This window comes from Balaenoptera acutorostrata, chromosome 14, assembly GCF_949987535.1.
Source record: "Balaenoptera acutorostrata chromosome 14, mBalAcu1.1, whole genome shotgun sequence".
Taxonomy (NCBI): Eukaryota; Metazoa; Chordata; class Mammalia; order Artiodactyla; family Balaenopteridae; genus Balaenoptera; species Balaenoptera acutorostrata.
The window spans coordinates 44,858,986-44,878,546 of record NC_080077.1 but is presented as its reverse complement, the minus strand read 5'-3'; the positions used below and the strand labels follow the sequence as shown (position 1 = coordinate 44,878,546).

The 19,561-nt window shown below is 36.9% G+C and overlaps 2 protein-coding genes across 8 annotated transcripts in view; one reads left to right on the top strand and one right to left on the bottom strand.

The window, feature by feature from the left end:
- The window catches only part of ZUP1 (zinc finger containing ubiquitin peptidase 1), a 54,141-nt gene extending 37,949 nt beyond the window's left edge, over nt 1-16,192 (bottom strand). For 3 of the 6 annotated variants that reach the window (XR_009005165.1, XR_009005166.1, XM_057527611.1), the window contains exons 1-7: nt 15,836-15,852; nt 13,889-14,461; nt 11,336-11,446; nt 9,159-9,280; nt 7,404-7,572; nt 925-1,110; nt 473-638 (exon numbers count right to left, since the gene is read on the bottom strand). Coding sequence is in view for 4 of the 6 variants with exons in the window: in XM_057527611.1 (XP_057383594.1) it covers nt 473-638; nt 925-1,110; nt 7,404-7,572; nt 9,159-9,280; nt 11,336-11,446; nt 13,889-14,461; nt 15,836-15,851 (1,343 nt within the window). In the remaining 2 variants the exon portion in view is untranslated. Of the gene's footprint in view, nt 1-472; nt 639-924; nt 1,111-7,403; nt 7,573-9,158; nt 9,281-11,335; nt 11,447-13,888; nt 14,462-15,835; nt 15,853-15,895 lie in introns of those variants that run through there. The other 3 variants (XM_057527612.1, XM_057527613.1, XM_057527614.1) reach the window with 3 other exon arrangements.
- A 1,086-nt stretch (nt 16,193-17,278) lies between these two features.
- KPNA5 (karyopherin subunit alpha 5) overlaps nt 17,279-19,561 on the top strand; it is a 44,228-nt gene continuing 41,945 nt past the window's right edge. For both annotated transcript variants that reach the window (XR_009005254.1, XM_007190747.2), the window contains exon 1: nt 17,279-17,470. The gene's annotated coding sequence lies outside the window, so the exon portion shown is untranslated. The remainder of the gene's footprint in view (nt 17,471-19,561) is intronic.

The window sequence follows — 19,561 nt, the reverse complement described above, 5'->3', positions numbered from 1 at the left end:
CCAAACTGTAAAACGGAAAAGGAAAGGCAATTCTTAACTCAAAGAAAATTTTAAAAAGCTTTTCAGGAAAGATATAAAATCAGCAATGAGTAATATTTACACAGTCATGATGTAAACTCTGACTTTAACTTAATAAAAACTGAGATTTAACCATATTACAAAAATTGAGGGGAAACAGACAGGAGATATAAGGAGAATGCAGTAGACAATGTTTAAAAGTGACAAACCAAGAAAAAGCCATGAAAGCATATTACTTAAAAACAATGGAAGTGACAGCTGCCTCTGAGAGACAGGACTTGAGAATAGAGAAGAGCATGAAATGGGGAATGAGTTGCTGGTTTTCATTGTAAGTCTTTCATTTTAATGCTACTTAAATTTTATTTTTTAACTATCCCTTTGATAAAAAAAAAACACAATAACAAAAATTTCCCAGATATGACAATAACATTAACTTGGTTTTTTAGGTACATACTTTATCCTTAGGGAGGTCAGAAGTGTATATACTTCACATGCTCCAATCCAGGCCTTCGTTCCCTGTAACCTGTTATTAAGTTGAGAGGCACCCTGGGGATCAAAACCTTCCTTCCATGCATCTTCAATCATAGACTGAATTTTTGGAATGCAAGGAACTGACATGCCTAAAATCATACAAAGCAAATATGTAATATGACAGTTATTACTGAATAATATCATTTAGCAGTACACCATACATTCTACAGGAACCTACAGTTTTTAAGCCATTATTTCTGACATCTTCTCCTGTATCATTTTCTCTTCCTTCAACCAGAATTCAGGCTTTTAATGTAAATATCCACTAAAATACATCTTTATTAAAGCTATTAATTGTGCCTACTATATATTAATTCATTGCACATCAAATGTACTTTATCAGATGATAAGTTCAGGGTACTGTATTTCACATACCTTTCAAGCAATCATATGCATCATTTTGCAATAATGATGAAAGCAGCATTTGGAAATTTCTGTAACCACAACCCCAACCTTTGTCACCAAAAGATGAATGAAAGTGATCCACTACTGTAGAAAGCCACACACGCCTCACATCTGTGGCAGCATTCTGATAATACCTATAAAGTGCTTCCATAATTCCTAAAGTGGAAAAGAGATTTAGAAGGTTTAGAGGGATATCATCTTTCTATGGCTGTCTCATATATTTCTAATATCAATCTCTTTCTCAAGGGCCACATCTAAATCCTGTCAATTCCATCTTCTTTATCTTTTTACTGATATAATCTTGGTTATTTACCTGCTTATTTACTACTATGCGAGTTTCCTAATACTAGCATATTACTTATTATGCTAAATTGAAACTGTTTGCTTCCTTCACTTCTGCATCTGCAGGGCCAGCACATACAAGTACACTGCTGAATGAATGTTCTTGTCCCCCCATTTTATTATACATTCTGCTGGACATCATTCTTTCTGAAGCTCAGTCCTAGTCAATTTGCTCCCAATTTAAAAACTTCAATAGCTTCCTATTACCCATGGAATAGTTTTAATCCATGGTATATGAAGCCCACAGTAAGCTATCCTCTAACTTACCTTTATTTCAAACCACTCTTCTTGCCATAATTTTGGCTGTGGCCTAACTGAACACATTAAACATGATTTTGACCATGGAGTTTTCATTCAATTACAATATTTACTAAGCACTTTTTATATACTTAGCACTATGCTAAGCATTGAGGATACAAAATATTATGACAATATTCCTTAAAATCTCCTGGACCCAGATTATAATAAGTGCTATAGTATGAATAACAAGGTGTTAGGACAGGGTACATCTGATTCTATCCCTTTCCTCCTTCTAGTAACTCTCCCTATATTTCAAAATCCTACTGATACTTTCAGAAGCAAATGCTACAGTCTTCGTTAACACTTTTCCTGATTCCATAACCCCAAACAAAAAGGTCCTCTTTTTCTGAACAATCACTACATTTTACTTGTTGTGCCTCCTAGGTACTGGTCATATTCTGTCATGGCAGAATACTACAGTTCTTTGTGTATACTTTACAGACTCTGGGAAGCTTACTGGCAGGGAAATCTTATTTGGATAGCCCATACTTTCTCACATAGAACATGGCGCCAAAAAGGCAATCACTAAATGCTTTACTTGAATGAAGAGTATCCTTTAGGAAAATGGGTTTTTGTCTTTAAGAAGGCAGAGTCAATAAATCAAAACAGTTAAAGGAACCAAGAGTTGTAGCTGTGTCTACACTATGAAGGACAGAAATATAGACCATTATAACCATTTCCAGGGAACTTAAAAAGATTAGACTCATGGTCAAAAAAAAGGACAATTAAAATGCTATATAACTGAGTACTAAATGTTGTAGCATGGAATGGGTACTCTAGGAATTCAGAGAAATTAATGTGAGATTCGGTATCACAGACTTTGATAAAGAGATCAAGATTTGAGAGACATTTAAGAATGAGGTGAATAGAAAAATAGAAAAAAAAAGTAATGTACATTCTAATATACTTTGGCATAGTTATTACTAACTCAATGGTGCCTCATTGTGTAGGTAATACTGTCCTAGTAACCACATATCACTTGCTTTTAAAGGAAAATTTCCTCATAAAGTTTTTTATTTCTTAGCACCAAAATATCTTTAGATATTTCCCAAGATGAATCTACCTTCTGTTAAATTATATTCCATTCTATATAGAATATAGAATGTTAAAATAATGAGACTCTTCAAATGAGAGCAGCTTCAATTAACATCTGCATAACTAACAAAAAATAAAAATTTTATTTGGAATTCTGGATTTCCTGGATCTGGATTTCTTTTTCCTTCCCAAGGTTAGGAAAGTTTTCAGAGAGCCAGTGTTTCCTGGAGGGGAGCCTTACACACGGCTGGTGTCCTGGTTTTTACGCCTGGTACCCCAGCTTTCACAGCTGCCACCCTGAGGGCCTGATTCTGGTGGCCAGGAGGGCTTGCATTCCTGGGTCTCACAGGACTATGGCAATCGGGAAGATGACACTTAGAAGGCCGCCACCTCCAGGGCACTGCACAGACAAAAAACTGAGGCATATCCCCAAGTCCTTCTCTGAAGGCAGCCTCCTTCTTTATCTTAGAGCTTCAGCCTGGGGGGCAAGCTTCAGGATTGGCACTATCTAGTGGACTAGGGAGCTGCTCTCAAGGAACGAAGGCTGTGGATGCCACCTTGGCATTCTCCCTCTGCCTTACTCCAGCTTACCAGTAACTTCCAGAAAAGAGCCCATACACTTGTGTGCAACCCTGATTTTTGCGATTGTCACCCAGGGGACACTGCCATATCACCTGGTCAGCAGGCCTTATACTAGCAGTCCAACAGGACTGTATATATTTGCATACTTTTGAAAGCTGTTGCAGCCACTATTGAAAACAGTATGGAGGGTCCTCAAAAAAATAAAACTACAACTACCATATGATCCAGCAATTTCACTACCATATGACACAGCAAGCCAATCTGTTATCAGAAGAAAACAAAAACACTAACTTGAAAAGATATATGCACCCCCCATGTTCACTGCATAATGGTTTATAATAGGCAAGATATAGACCCTAAGTGTCCACTGAAGGATGAATGGATAAAGAAATTGTGGTACACATACATACATGCAAAGGAATGCTACTCAGCCATAAAAGAGAATGAAATTTCACCATCTGCAACAACATGGATGGACCTGGAGGGTAATAACGCTTAGTAAAATAAGTCAGACAGAGAAAGACAAATACTGTATGTTATCACTTATACGAGGGATCTAAAAAATAAAACCAATGAATATAACAAAACAGAAACAGACTCACATATATAGAGAACAAATCAGTGGTTAACCAGTGGGGAGAGAGAAGGAAGAAGGGGCAAGATAGGGGTAGGGGGTTAAGAAGTACAAACTACTATGCATAAAATAAATAAGCTACAAGGATATATTATACAGCACAAGGAATACAGCCAATATTTTATAATAACTTTAAATAGAGTATAATCTAAAAAGTACTGAATCACTATGTTGTATACCTGAAACTAATATAATATTGTAAATCAACTATACGCCCCCCAAAAAAAAGAATAAAAAAAATGAATGTAACAACAACAACAAAAAAGCAAAATGAGAAGAGATAACACACACACACACATACATACATACAATGGAATATTATTTAGCCACAGAACGGAATGAAATCTTGCCATTTATAACAGTGGAGGAACCTTAAGGGCATTATGCTAAGTGAAGTAAGTCAGACAGGGAAAGACAAATACTGCATGATCTCTCTTACATGTGGAATCTAAAAACACAACAAAACAACAACCACCACAACAATAAAAACAAGCTCATGGATACAGGGAACAGACTGGTCTTTGCCAGAGGCAGGATGTGGGTGGGATGGGAGAAACGAGTGAAGGGAGTAAAAAAAAAAAATCTTTAGCACCAAATCGATTACTTCTAAATTTCAAGGTAGCTTATAAAAAGGACACAGTATGTTACAGGGCAGTGTTCTTCAATCTTTTACAGATATATTTATTTTAAATTATACATACACTACTATATTCTCCAGTAACTCTAAAACATATGCATAAACAGAAATTAAAGGATATCATAAATTAAAGACAAGTAGAAGTTCTAATATTTTCTTCCTATATACCCTAATGCATCATATTACACATTTGCTGGGAAGTCCTATCCCGTATGGAAACTTCCTGCAGGGAGACCCTTGAAGTATAAAGACAGCCTTCAGAAACAGACCTATGGATATATGAAAATATGACATATGTGTTACAAATACATGGAGACAGTACAGATTTGCTAAATGGTACTGAGATAAACAAGCAATAACAACTTAGTAATTTAAGTATCACTATAAATAAGGGGAAAAATTAGATCCATACCTTCTCTTTCTCTCACTCCCCTTTTTCCCTCCTTCCCTCTCTCTCACACAGACATATGCACAAATAAATTCCAAGTCGATTAAAAGTCAAAATATGAAAAGCAAGGTATAATTTTTTTTTTTTTAGTAATGGCTACTTTATTTTATTTTATATTTTTGGCAGCGCCGCTTGCGGGATCTTAGTTCCCCAACCAGGGATCAAACTTGTGCCCCCTGCAGTGGAAGTGCGGAGTCCTAACCACTGGACAGCCAGGGAATTCCTGAATATGAAAAGCAGGCATAAATTTTTCTTTTGTTTTGTTCTGTTTTTTTAAATTTTAGTTTATTTTATTGAAGTATAGCTGATTTACAATGTGTTAATTTCTACTGTACAGCAACATGACTCAGTTATACATATAATATTCTTTTTCATATTATGGTTTATCACAGTGAGTTGATTTTTATGTGATATAATTACTTCCAGCTGGCATAAAAAAATACCATGATCTATGTGAAGGAATTATCTTTTTAAAAAAATATACACTTTTTTTTTAACTTTTTATTTTATATTGGAGTATAGCTGATTAACAATGTTGTGATAGTTTCAGGTGTACAGCAAAGAGATTCAGTTATACATATACATGTATCTATTCTTTTTCAAATTCTTTTCCCATTTAGGTTGTTACATAATATTGAGCAGAGTTCCCTGTGCTATACAGTAGGTCCTTGTTGGTTATCCATTTTAAGGGTATAAATATTTAAAGACAATATAAAGGGATATGTTTATGATCTCAAAGATGGGGGAGTTTCTTAAACAAGACACTTAGAATACAAATAAAGGGAAAGATTTGAGAAATTCGATTATATTCAAATTTAAAATTCTGTCTAATTGAAGACACCATGTACAAAATTTAAAGGCAAATTATAGATTTGAAGAAGATATTTGCTCCTCATATAATCAATGAAGAATTAGTATCCTGAATACTTAATGGACTTCCAAAAATCAATAAGAAAAGGACAAACAACCCAACAGAGAAGGGAAAAAGGAAGGGACTAGGTTATTTACAGAAGAAACTAACTCAGGAGTAATCCGAGAAATACAATTACAAGATGTACCCTCCTCTCATGCTCTATTAAATGGCAAAAATTAAAAAGTGTCACGATACAAAGTATAAGTCAGAACACACTGATGCTAATGTAGATTACAACCATTTTAGAAAACAACTCCATAATACCCTTAACAAAGTTAATTATGCAAATACCCTTTAAACTAGTATTTCCAGTCTGGATGTTAGAGAAACTCTTGAGGGGGAAACCTGTTCACAATTTGTAAGAATAAAACACTGGAAACAACCTAAGTAATACAAGGAAATTCTATACAGCAATCAAAATGAATGAAGTACAGTTATAAGAATCAATATATTTAAGCAAATCCAATTAAAGCATACATATTGTATACCAATTTACGTGTAGTTTAAAATATAAAAGATTATGTATTATTATGGAAACCTACATATAAGATAAAATTATTAAAACATATATGAGACTGATAAATACCAATTCAGGATAATGATTCCCTTTGTGGAGGAGGAGAAATCAGAATGAATGAGGGGTACGCAAGGGGTTTAAAATATATATGAAAGGGTTTACTGCTTTAAAACATTAAATTTCATAAAAACTGGGTGGTGGGAACAAAGCTGTTTCCATATAATTTGGGGTTTTTTTTAAACTATACTAACAGATATGTTAAAAAAAATGTTAAAAAAATCAGGAAAAATGGCATTCTTTGTAACAAGGCAGATCTGATTGTGAATACCAGCTGGGCCAATAACTAGCTATGTAACCTTACCTTGGGAAAGTAATTTAACCTAAGTCACAATGACCTCATCCAGAAAAATCTAACAGTACACAAGATTTTTCTTTTGAGAGTTACATGATACAATATATATAAAGGTCTTAGTATCCAGAACTGTACTGAACAATACAGTAGAAACTATTTACATGTGGCTATTTGAACACCTGAAGTGTGGCTTGCCCAAACTGAGATGCCCTGCAAAGTAAAATACACACTGGATTTTGAAGAATTGCAAAATATCCCATTCATAGTTTTTAATACCGATTACATGTTGACATATTATGGACACGCTGGAAAAATATTAAAATTAATTTCACCTAGTCCTTTTTACTTTTTCTAATGTGACTACTGGAAATTTAAAATTATTTATGTGGTTCACATTCTACTAGACAGCAATTGTCTAGAACATAGTAAGCACTTAATAAAAACTTTTCTAAAAGGTTTGTTTTCAAATGTCAAATAAATTGACACAATATAAAAGTGAATTATTTACTGTAAAAATAAAAGTTCAGGAGTTTTAAAACAACAAACAAAAAATTACTTGAACACACAGTCTCACCTAAAACTATATAAACTATGGGTTATGAAAATTAAGCAAAATTCAAATAATTCTGATTATTACTTCAGTGATGTATGGAATATTAAAACCATGATTTGGATGTTTAAATACTCACCAGAAGTTTTTGTTTTTTCATCATCAATACCAATAGCTAGTGATTCCATCATATCAGCTTTTCTTCTATGAAATTCAGAAGGATGCATTCTTCCCCTATTTACTTCTATCTCCATATTTCGTAGCTGCTGTTGTTTGTACCCTCCAGAATTATTTAAACCATACTGTCTCTATTGAACATAAAAACAAATGACTTAATTTTTATGTCCCTTTACATCAATGAGGATGGAAACTTCCCACTGTTTTTTATATCTGGAAATATATTTTGAAACATTCTGGTTTATATACTTTTATACAAGTCAACTTAAAGATTTTTATGAAAAATAAATCACACACAAAAAAATCCCTAAGTTAATAGCCTTTCTCTACAAACAACCATCACGGCAAGAGACCTGTTTTCCTTGTAGTAGGGAAAGTAGAGAATCCTGTCTTCCTACTAATGGTACTGTGAAAGGCAGATGAGTTCTGACCATACTGATGATTTTTTCAAGACAACCTGTCAGTACTTGTTATTTGGTTCTTAGGCTAGCCTACAAAGGCCTACTTAATCCATAATTCATTCAGGTATTCATTCTATGTAGTGAATGAACTATGTTTTTGCACACTGACAATAATATGTTAAAACAGCCCCTACGGAAAACATTTCTGAGATCTGAACAAGTAACCTGCAAACTTACATAATAAACTCCCTTAAACACTGAAAACTTTTTGTATTGATAATGTTTCAAAATTATATAAGGCAAAGAAGACTTAGGAAAAGCCAACTTTCATTTCTCCTCTGAATCCTGGTGGGAAAATAATTTTGCAAATAAATGAATCATGAATGAGAAAAATAGCCTAAATTAGATATTCCAAAGGAAGAATAGCCATGTCTAAGACACTGGAGAAAAAAAAGTCAGAGGTCAAATAAGTTCAGGAAGATTATGATATGTACAATGCATATTAGTATATTAAAGGCTTTGAGAAGACCCCAAGTACACAAACCTGTTTAACTGGATACTTTCAAACCTATTCAATCATAAACCCTTTTTACTCATACATTACCCTATTAGCACATAGAAAAAGAACACTTAAAAACTCTATGAGCATTATTAGCACAGATGATATCATAGTCTACAGCAAATTAGGTCTGAAAAAAGTAGAAAAACTGTTAAAATTTTTAATGCATTAAAAATATAATAGATGCTACCAGTTTAGTTCAACAGATACCACCACTCACCTAAAATAAACGAAGTCTCAAACATCATCAAAAAGCATTTTCCATTAAAAATGGTTCTTTCTAAATGCCTGAATTGCAATCACTAAAAGAATTTAAGACTCAGGAGACATTAATTCTAAGTTTCTGTTTTAAGTACCTATACAAACACTAAAAATTCTGAGTCTCAATTTCCTAATTTTCCCCATCTACACAGGTTTATATCCAGGCTTTACCATTTAATACTGCCAAACCCTGAGCAAGTTAAGCTACTTAAGTACTTTGTGTCTCCATTTCTTCATCTGCTGTTAAAAAAAAAAGGTCTAAAGTAACTTCATGGAGCAGTGAAGACTTTAAGATACTTTATATGAAGTGTTCACCCCAGTACATGACCAGAATGAGTACTTATAAATGGTGGCTGTTATGAACTATAAAAAATATATGTAAAAAAAAATTTTGCATAATAGAGACAAAAATAATAGGCTGAAGGCTTGATAGCATGTTTGAAAAATAAGAACTCTAACCAAACCAAAATAATATAATTGCTATTAATCTTTGTACCTGCAGCTTCTGAAATTCTTCCATTTCTTGTCTTGATTCTTCAGATCTCCTCTTTCTGTCTTCTTCTTGTTGAAGCTGTTGAGCCAATTCTAGATCTCTAGAACACTGGACTCTATCCATACCTATTATACATTTTTAATGTTTAGAATAAAATAACTACTGAAATAAAGCCTCACTTATATGTTAATACATATTTTTTAAAAGGAGTAAATGCTATTATTTTGCCATTTATTCATGACTATGATGTCACAGAAACACTGAGAACAAATCTAGCAGAACTTGAACTGCTTCTGTAAGGGTATAACTTCCACTTACATCGCTAATACTCGCTGAGTGTTTAGGCTGTGACAGGCACTTCTCATTAATTGTCTCATTTGGATCCTCATAACAACCTTAGGAAGTTAGGTATTATTATCTCTAAAGGAAACCAGAACTTAGAGAAACTAAGTAGCACCCTTGAGTAGTGCCCCTCATTAACACAAATAAGGCAGATTGGTTTTCAAAAGAAATACTAGGGGGGGAAAAGGAAATAATAAAGAGGGTAAAAAATGTAAGTTTGCAAAGTACAGATATTAGATCGTAACTTAATTACAGTCTGACCCCCAAGCAAGTAGTACAACTATGGAACATCTTGCCCTTTTTCCTCTCTACCCAGTGTCCCACAGATCCATTAGTGAGTGTCTTCTGGCCAGCATCTCCTTGACTTCCCAATTTGATGGTTTAATTATGTATTTGAATATTCTTTCTTTCCTTTCAAATCTCTCAGCCTCTGCTACACCTTCCTAATCGGTCCCTACTTCCACTGGTAGAAATATGCAATTCAAAACTGATTCTTAGCATACTTCTGAAGCTATCAACAGTGATTCACTCAGACCATATCTTTCTCTCATTACCCACTACAGGATTACAGAATAATTTATGTACCCATACAAAGCTTATCATAAACAAAGTAAGAACTATCAGACTCTCAACTTCAGAGATTTATTCTTCCACAGTAATTAGTAAAGAACCACCACAGTAGGGAACTGTTCCATCTTTACTCCAGTAATTCTCATGTTCGTATTAGGCTGAGTGAGCAGGTAATGCTATCCCTGGACATCACTAAGTGGTACTAGGATCACTGATAATGAACACTAAAAACCCCTGCATTAACAGGAGATGTCTATGTACCTTAAGAAACTGAAATCCAGTGGAACACAATTGGTTTCTCTTTAGGTCTACATTACATTTTGTTTCAATGGAATTGTGAAAACCATATAGGATCTTTCCACTTCTAAGGCACCCCCATGATTAATTAATCAATGCCACTATTTAAAAAAAATAGGGGACAGAGGAAAACTTTAGTATCTCTTATAAAACTAGTAGGTGGTAATAAAGAAACTAGAAGAGTACCTGAAAATGCGCTTGAAAAACTTTTAAGTCTCATAGTTCGTATTCTTTTTAAAATTATATGTGCCATATGGCAGCTTCCTAGTTCATAAACAATTGTTACTGACAAGATGCTAAATTCAACTACTTCCAGCTGCTGAAAGAATGGCCTCAACTTATAAATCAAAAAGATTTTTTAAATTGTACAATATTTCACCGTCTTCTAAATACTGATGTTCTAGGTCAAAACCCTGGATTCACACCCCTAGTTCAGTTGTTGGTCACAATAGTTCATCCTTTATAACTTTTCTGTGAAAAAACTTCTTAAAAAAGTTGGGCTTCCGTGGTGGCACGGTGGTTAAGAATCCGCCTGACAGTGCAGGGAACAGGGGTTCGAGCCCTGGTCCGGGAAGATCCCACATGCCGCGGAGCAACTAAGCCCGTGTGACACAACTACTGAGCCTGCGCTCTAGAGCCCATGGGCCACAACTACTGAAGCCCGCGCGCCTAGAGCCCGTGCTCTGCAATGAGAGAAGCCACCTCAATGAGAAGCCCGCGCACCGCAACGAGGAGTAGGCCCTGCTCTCTGCAGCTAGAGAAAGCCCGCGTGCAGCAATGAAGACCCATCCAAAAATAAAATAAATAAATTAAAAAAAAAAAAGTTGAAGCGTTATTAGAATTTTTTAAGGGACAGATTTATTTTTAACCAGTGTGGCTTTTTTTCCCCTCTGTAACACTAATCTAAAAAGTAGATAGTATCCTAGGAAATAGAAATTAAATCATGACATTCTTATCTTTAATAGGCATACCTTGTCCAAAGCTGCTTTCTTCCAAATGCAAGTCAACATGTTCCTGGAGAATATGGTAATTTGTACAGATGAGCCCACATATAGGGCAGTCATAGAGTGGTTGATTACAATCTGTATTAGAGATATAATTTAGTTGGTTTGATTTTTAAAACCTTAAAATTTTTCACCCCAAGTCAAAGACTCTACTACCCACTAACTTTATTAAATAAGTAAAAGCTCTTTGTAGTTGGATTTAAAGCAATTTTTCTACTTCTAGGGTCAAGATGAAAGCCTGAGCACAAGCACAAACTTCTTACAATAAAAGAAAATATTAATAACAAACATTTAGCTCTGTAGTCAAAACAAGAAAAGAAAAGTAAAAAGGAAAATCAAATGGTAAGTAGAGGCCAGTTCAGATATGGACTTTGGGGGCTGGATTCTCAGTACCCTCCAAACTGCGTGGTGATGTGCAGAATTCAAGCATTCAGCAAAAAAGCAGGACACTGGGATCAAATGCCCTAGTTGGGAGCATGCCCAAGACAGAAGAAATGGTACCTCTACAAGACCAAGACCTGGCTGATACTGGGTACAGAAAATGTTATTATGTTATTAGAGAACTGCAAATTAAAACAAGATAACACTACACATATATTAGAATGACCAAAATCTGGACCACTGACAACACAAAATGCTGGCAAGGATGTGAGCAAGAGGAACTCTCATTCACTGCTGGTGGGAATGCAAAATGGTACAACCACTTTGGAAGGGTTTGGCAGTTTCTTACAAAACTAAACACACTGTTACCATATGATCCAGAATCATGAATTCCCTTGTATTTACCCAAATGAATTGAAAATTTCTGTCCACACAAAAACCAGTACATGGACATTTATAGCAGCTTTATTCATAATTGCCAAAACTTGGAAGCAACCAAGATGTCCTTCAGTAGGTCAGATAAATAAACTGTGGTACATCCAAAGGAATATTATTCAACGCTAAAAAAAAAAAGAATGAGCTATCAAGCCATAAAAAGACATGGAGGAATCTTAAATGTACATTACTTAGTGAAATAAACCAATCAGAAAAAGCTACATACTGTATGATTCCAATTATATGACATTCTGGAAAAGGCAAAAATATGGATAGTAAAAAGATCAGTGGTTGCCAGTGGCCAGGGGGAGGGAAGGATGAATAGGTGGAGCACAGAGGATTTTTAGGGCAGTGTGACTATTCTGTCTGATACTAAATACTAAATGGTGGGTTCATGTCATTATACATTCGTCAAAACCTGTAGAATATACAACATCCAGAGTGAACCCTAATGTAAACTATGGACTTTGAGTGATATTAATGTGTCAATGTAGATTCACTGATTTTAACAAACGTATCACTTGGTATGGGTTGTTGAATAATGGAGGAGGTTGTGAGGCTAAGGGGACGGGGGTATATGGGTACTCTCTGTACTTTCTACTCAATTTTGCTGTGAACCTGAAACTTCCCTAAAAAACAGCATTTATTAAATTTCAAAAAATGAACCTATGCACTCTCCTTAACCTTTTATGGAAATTAACTCAAATGAATCAGACTTAAATGTAAAATTCAAAACTATAAAACTTCTAGAAGATAACGTGGGAAAGGTGACCTTGGGTCTGGCAAAGAGTTTTGATACAACAACAAAAGCACAACCCATGAAAGAAGAAATCAAGTAAGTTGAACTTCATTAAAAGTAAAAACTTCTGCACTGTGAAAGACACTGTTAAGAGAATGAAAAGACAAGCCTCAGACCAGGAGAAAATATTTGCATAACACATTATCTGATAAAGGACTTGCATCCAAAATATATAAATTACTCTTAAAAACTCAATGGTATCAAAGAAATACATGATTCTAAATGTGTATGCACCAATAAAAGAGCCTCAAAATACATGAAACAAATCCTAATAGAGCTGAAAGGAAAAACAGACAAATATACAACTATAATTAGGGACTTCAACTCCCTTCCAAAAACTGGTAGAACTGCTAGACAGGAAATCAGCAAGGACATGGAAGATTTGAACACGATCAAACAACATACCTTAATTGACAAATATAAAACACTCGACCCAACAACCGCAGAATACACATTTTTTCCCCAAGTGTCTATGGAACATGTGCTGAGATAGATCATATACCATACCTTAGGCTATAAAACAAGTTTCAAGAAATTCAAAAGAACTTAAACCATAAAGTTTGTTCTCTGATCATAACAGAATCAAACTAGAACTTGGTAACAAAATCAGAGTCCCAGGCAGTTCAGATGCCACTGGGCTGGTGGTAAATAAAAGAATGGCCTCTGCAAACTGGACTCTGAGTGTATTTCTTCTCAGAAAGTTTCTAATGTAGCTGAAACATTTATTATTTGCATCAAAACTGTTTTCCATTATTGTATTTTCATATTGCAATAATGGCAAGTGAACAATTGTTATAAACAAATTGAAAACACATTTCTAGGGATCTCATTTACAAACCAACTTTTGGGACACCACATATTAAACTGAGACTACTGCTACTTATTATATAAAACGAATACTTTACCTTCTAATGGAGTGTCTAAAATATCAGCATGCTCTGTTTTCACATGAGTTTCCATATCTTGACTACAACCTTCTATTTTTCCACAGAATGGACATTCAGGAGGACTATACACTGCTTCATAAATTGATCCTTTAATTTTGGTTCGGTCAGACTGTTTTTCCTTACTTTTCAGGAATTTTCTAGATTCAGTTAAGTTCTCTGAATAAAAGCCTTTATGTTTTAAAATACCATTATTAGGCGGGCCTTGAGCTGAAATTTTCGGATGATTAGATGCACAAGCTGAATGAATACTTGAATTAACTTCCATTCTACACTGTAGGGTGCTGTCCTTCCTGCTATTGGAAGTTCCATACTGTATTGTATTAATCCTCTCAAAGTTTTTTTCTAGTTCATTTTGCTCAAAATGAGCAGCTTCAATATGAAAACACATTTCATCATAATTCACACCTGACAACTTGCAAAATGGACATGTAACTTCATTTTCCATGTGAACAATTAGGTGAGCCTTCATGTCTGGTTCTGAGGTTACTGTTATACCACATATATTGCAAGATAGCATGGTACAGCAGGTAACTAGAAAAGAATACAATATTATTTTAAGTTAGAAAGTAGGAGTTGAAGAAAATACATTTTGTAAAATGATTTTGAGCAATTATATTTGTTATTTATAACTGGATTATTTAGATGAAGAAATTTTCAATGTACTTACTGTTCCTCAAATACACAAATTTATTTATAAATCTCAACCAAAATTTCACTACTGTATTTCAAGTTTATGGTTTTGAAAAAACAAAGGCAATAATAATGCAAATTAAAGTAAATAATTTTTCAAAAATTTCAAAAAGTGTGTCTCTGGACTGAGGTAGAGAAAAAATAACATTTATAAACTTGCAGGTAAAATAAGTCAAGTAAGAGAAAACAAAGAGAAGAAACCTTATCAACTGATATATCTAACTACAAAACTTTAAAATTATTAACAATGAATTGGGTAAACAAACAAATCTTTATAATAGCAGTTAACAGTTAAAGAGCTTTACATATATCAAACCAATTCAAGCACCATTATTATCATTCTATATGGAGGAAACCCTGGCTCAGATATGTCACCAGAGCCAGAAAATGGTTAGCCAAAATGCTAACCCAGTCACGCTCCAGAGGCTGTACTCTCCACCCAAAAAAATAAAAGCAGAGTGAGCATAATAAATAGAAAAGGGCACTGATTCCAGAGGCTGTACTCTCCACCCAAAAAAATAAAAGCAGAGTGAGCATAATAAATAGAAAAGGGCACTGATTCCAGAGGCTGAACTCTCCACCCAAAAAAATAAAAGCCGAGCGAGCGTAATAGAAAACAGCACTGATTCCAGAGTCAAAGAGAACTGGATTATAATCTCAGGTTTCATAATTTTAGGTGAGACATCTCACCTCTTTGAGGTTTGGTCTACAAAACGAGTTGTACTAAATCAGCAGTCATTTCTGGGTTTTACGGACAAATAAAGTACTGGCTACTGACACAAAGGTGATTTTGCTAAGCAGTAATTTTCAAAAACCAATCACCGTCACAACCTTTCTACTACAGACTACCGTTCAGCTAAAAACTATTCAGAAAACAAACAGGAAATGAAAAATAAGGAAACTATATTCAGAAAACAAACAGGAAATGAAAAATAAGGAAACTACTCCCATCATTTAAATAAATGTAGCTTTCTAAGAACTCCCAACTTTGTCCTTTTTTCCATTTCCCTTAGGGTAAGTGAAAATAGTCTCTGATTTTAGATGAAAATTCTCCCAAACTCCCAGTGGAAAGAACGTCACACGCAAAGAAGTTTCTACGTTCCCCGGGCTGGGACACAGCTGGACGCAGAAGGATGCGCTTCAACTCCCCAACCCTTAGATCACAACAAGGGGATGAGAGATGTACGGAGGCCGGCGAGAGGTGCCGGAGCCTACCCAAGCAAGGGTCCATGCCAGCGTCCCGGGCCAGGACAGAAAACCAGCCCCGATACTAACTGGGTCAAAGCGTTGGGCCCAGGGAACCAGGGCTGGACGGTCACTTCCTACCGGCCTGTAGAGCCGGCCACAGGCCGGCCACACTGCCCTGTGCTTGGCTTCCTCTTCGGATCCCGCGGCTGACGCCGGCTGGCTTGCGGGCAGGAGTGCGTGCGCGGCGTCGATTACCTTTCCCGGCCTAAAAGACTGAGGTAGGCCCTCTTTCTACCCAGAGACTCACGGTGAACCGAGAAGAGAACGAGGGACTCCGATAAGCTTCAGCCTCCAGAAACAAATTCAAAAAGCTCTTCTATTCCCCGGAAGGGAAGGACTCCCAGCATGCACCGCTCCACGCTAATCTGGGTTGTAGTGCGTTCTGGGAGTCGTAGTCTTTTTGCACCTTCCCGACAAGGTTCCAACGCCTAATTTACAAGGAGAGGGCAGGTCCTAGGGCATTACACAAATCCACAGTACCCACTATCCAGGGCCTGACTGAGTAGCACTCTATTACGTTATCAATAAAGGGCTTATAATGCTACAGCGTGCCAAACTCAGAACTATGGAGGATGACAAAGACACGTTCTTGCCTCAAGGTTACAAGATAACGCTATCTTGATCCCTGAATTAAAAATGTGAAACAGCTCTTGGGATTTAAAAAATACAATAGCAGAATTTTTAAAAAGACATCAATGGAGAGCTGTAGGATAACCCAAAAAATTTCTCAGAAAAGAGAACAAAAAGAACAAGAGATGGAAAACAGGAGTTTCTTCGGGGAAGGAATCGTGTTATTTATCTTGCATATTCTGTGCCTAACACTACATGTAGAAAACAGTCTGTTTTCAATACTGCTTGTTCAACCCCAGGGTGGATTACAAGGCTATATATGTGTTATAATAATTTAGAGTACTTTATCTGGAGTTATTTATTTCATATATCAGTGACTACTTTTTTTGTCAAAAATCCACAGATGTTACAGAATCCAAAAATTTAAATAAATAGCTAACTGAAAAGCTTGAAACAAATGAGCAGAGAATGTAGGAAGGCAGGAAATAAAGCTCCATGAGGTTAAGATTTTTATCCGTTGTGTACACTGTTGTACCTCCAATATCAAACAATGCCTGGCACAGATTATGCCCTCCATCAATATACCACGTTGTAAAATGAACAAATGAATGGGTGGATGGATGGATGGGTGAGCAAACGAACGAATGAGTGAATGAAAGACTGAGAGCTGGCACGGAGGACTAGGGCAGTAAGACACACTCCTGCAACGGCAACCGCGCCGGGTTAAAATCCCGGAGTCCGGGCAGGAGCCGGCTCCCCCATGGGTGGGTGCGGCTGGGGCGCCCGCTTCTCTCCGCCCCCTCTGCTAGTCAGTGCCGCAGCCGCCGCCGCCGCCGCCGCCGCGTGCAAGGGCTTCTGGGAGGCAAGCCTTGGGGTCTCGGGTGAGGGGCGCAGGAGGCCGCCATCTTGAGTTGTGAGCCTGGTCTCTAGACTCATCGCTAGGGGCGGAGTGGTGACCCCGCTGTTAACCGCAGCAGACGCCGCAGCTGGGAACTGGGAAGTCAGAGCGCCGGATAAGTGCCACATTAATAGGTAAGTAGGAGTGACACAGGACAGGTTGGGTGAGCCTCGGGTTTGGTCCCTTTGGGAGCTACTAGTTCTTGAGGCCACTGTTTTGATCTACCCCTTCGCCTGTAAAGGGTTCAGGACCAGGCCAAGCTGAGAAAATCAGCTTCCCCAGAGGGAGAGAGCGGTGGCGGGGGCGTGGCAGCCGGACCTTTCTCTTGAGGAGGCGAAGTCGCTGGGAGCCCTGAGCCTCTCCGAGAGCCGGGCTGGTCCTCGGAAGGAGCTTCAGGCAGAGGATCTCATCCTCTCGCCGCTCTGCTCCACTGTTTCTCGGTAGTTCCTTTTTTTGGTACATGGTCTTGTCAAACGTTGCCTGTCACTTCTGGGGCTCAGCAGTCTGTCCCGCGGCTCAGCTTATTAGAAGTTTCACCGTGTCCAGAATAAGGCAGGTTCGGTCCCAGGGGCCTACACATGTGAGGTCGCACCCTCTATACCTCCACGAGCTGCCCTCCAGCTGGATGCAGGTGCCTGGAAGGGCTCAGTCCTGACGCGGGCGAGCGTGGCTTAGATGCGTCTCTAGTAGTCGGCCAGCTCACTTCCAAGATGAAAATTTAATCGTGTCTCCTCGATAATGCATAACAGATGAAAGGAATTGAAAGCTGTTAAACGGGATAGTGATACTTCGAAAGAATATGACATTGGCATTAACTCTTCGGCTTTTTGAACACATTTTTTTTAAAAAGAAAGCCTTGTGATTTGAGGTATCTTAATTATAACATTCAGTGATTTATATTTTGTAAGAAAGTGACTTTCCCTCTTGGTAAACAAACGGCTCTGTCCTTTAGATCTTCTGGTTGGTGCACTTTCCCCTTTGTACTGATCTTGTAATTTTACTAACAGCCACCCTAGCCCCTGGAAATGGAGGCTTTATGGAGACAAGAAATTCCGTTAATATATATTAGAAAAAGTTCGGATTCCAGTTGTTTGCCCAACGTCAGCAGTTTTTCAAAGAGCAGAGTGAAAAATAAGCTTATGACTGAAAAAAAATTCCTCTGGCAACTTTACAGTGTTTGAATAGCATTTATTATATTTAAAATAACTTGTATGAGACAGCAGCCTTTGAAGTACAGTAGTTTTTTAAGCTATAATCCAGAGAAAGAAACAGTCCCCTTGGGTGAGGCCCCTTTAAAGATCATTTTCCTTGAACTTTACATCCCCTTTGAAGCAACTGCAGTGAGGATGCGATGTTAAATAAGAGACAAGAAGTTAGTACTACAGAAGAAAGAGGAACAAATGATGTATGAGTTGTTGGGGCTAGATTTTATTTGGTTAACATTTATATTGAAAGGTTTTAATGTCATTGCCCAGACTGATGGTATTAAGGAGTAGTGTCTGCTGTGTGTGTTGGGAGGCACAAGGTGATTCAATCAGATGTGGGGAGAAAATATTAGAACTTCTGTTTGTTTACCTTTTAAAACTACTCTGTTTTTAAAAAAAATTTCTATCTGTGAATTTATAATGGGATAGTTTATTAAGCTAGTGATACATGTATATAAATAAACATATTGAGGATGAATTCCCAAATGTATTTTGTGTACATGGAATTCCCAAACATATTTTGTGTACATAGGATATGTGATCAAAAAGTTTTAGAGGCCAGTGGCCTAGAAGATGCCTAATGTATAGGTGGTAAGTATATTAAAGAGGTTTATTGCTGCAAACATTTCATTTTGCTAAGATATTTTATACTGTTGAACATAATTCAGCAACTAATGTTGAAGCCCAGTATGCTCTGTCATGAACTCTGATCTCTGTTTTTCCCTTCCAAGAGCCTCTTCACTATCGCGGCCTCTCGTGTTGCGGAGCACAGGCTCCAGACGCGCAGGCTCAGTAGTTGTGGCTCACGGGCTTAGTTGCTCCGCGGCATGTGGGATCTTCCCAGACCAGGGCTCGAACCCGTGTCCCCTGCATTGGCAGGCAGATTCTCAACCACTGCACCACCAGGGAAGCCCCCTAAGCTTTTATTAATGCGAGAGAATTTTTATATATGAAGTAGAGAATAATGCTAAACATTGTTATTATTAAGAAAGTTAATAATAAAAGTTCAGAGGCACAAAG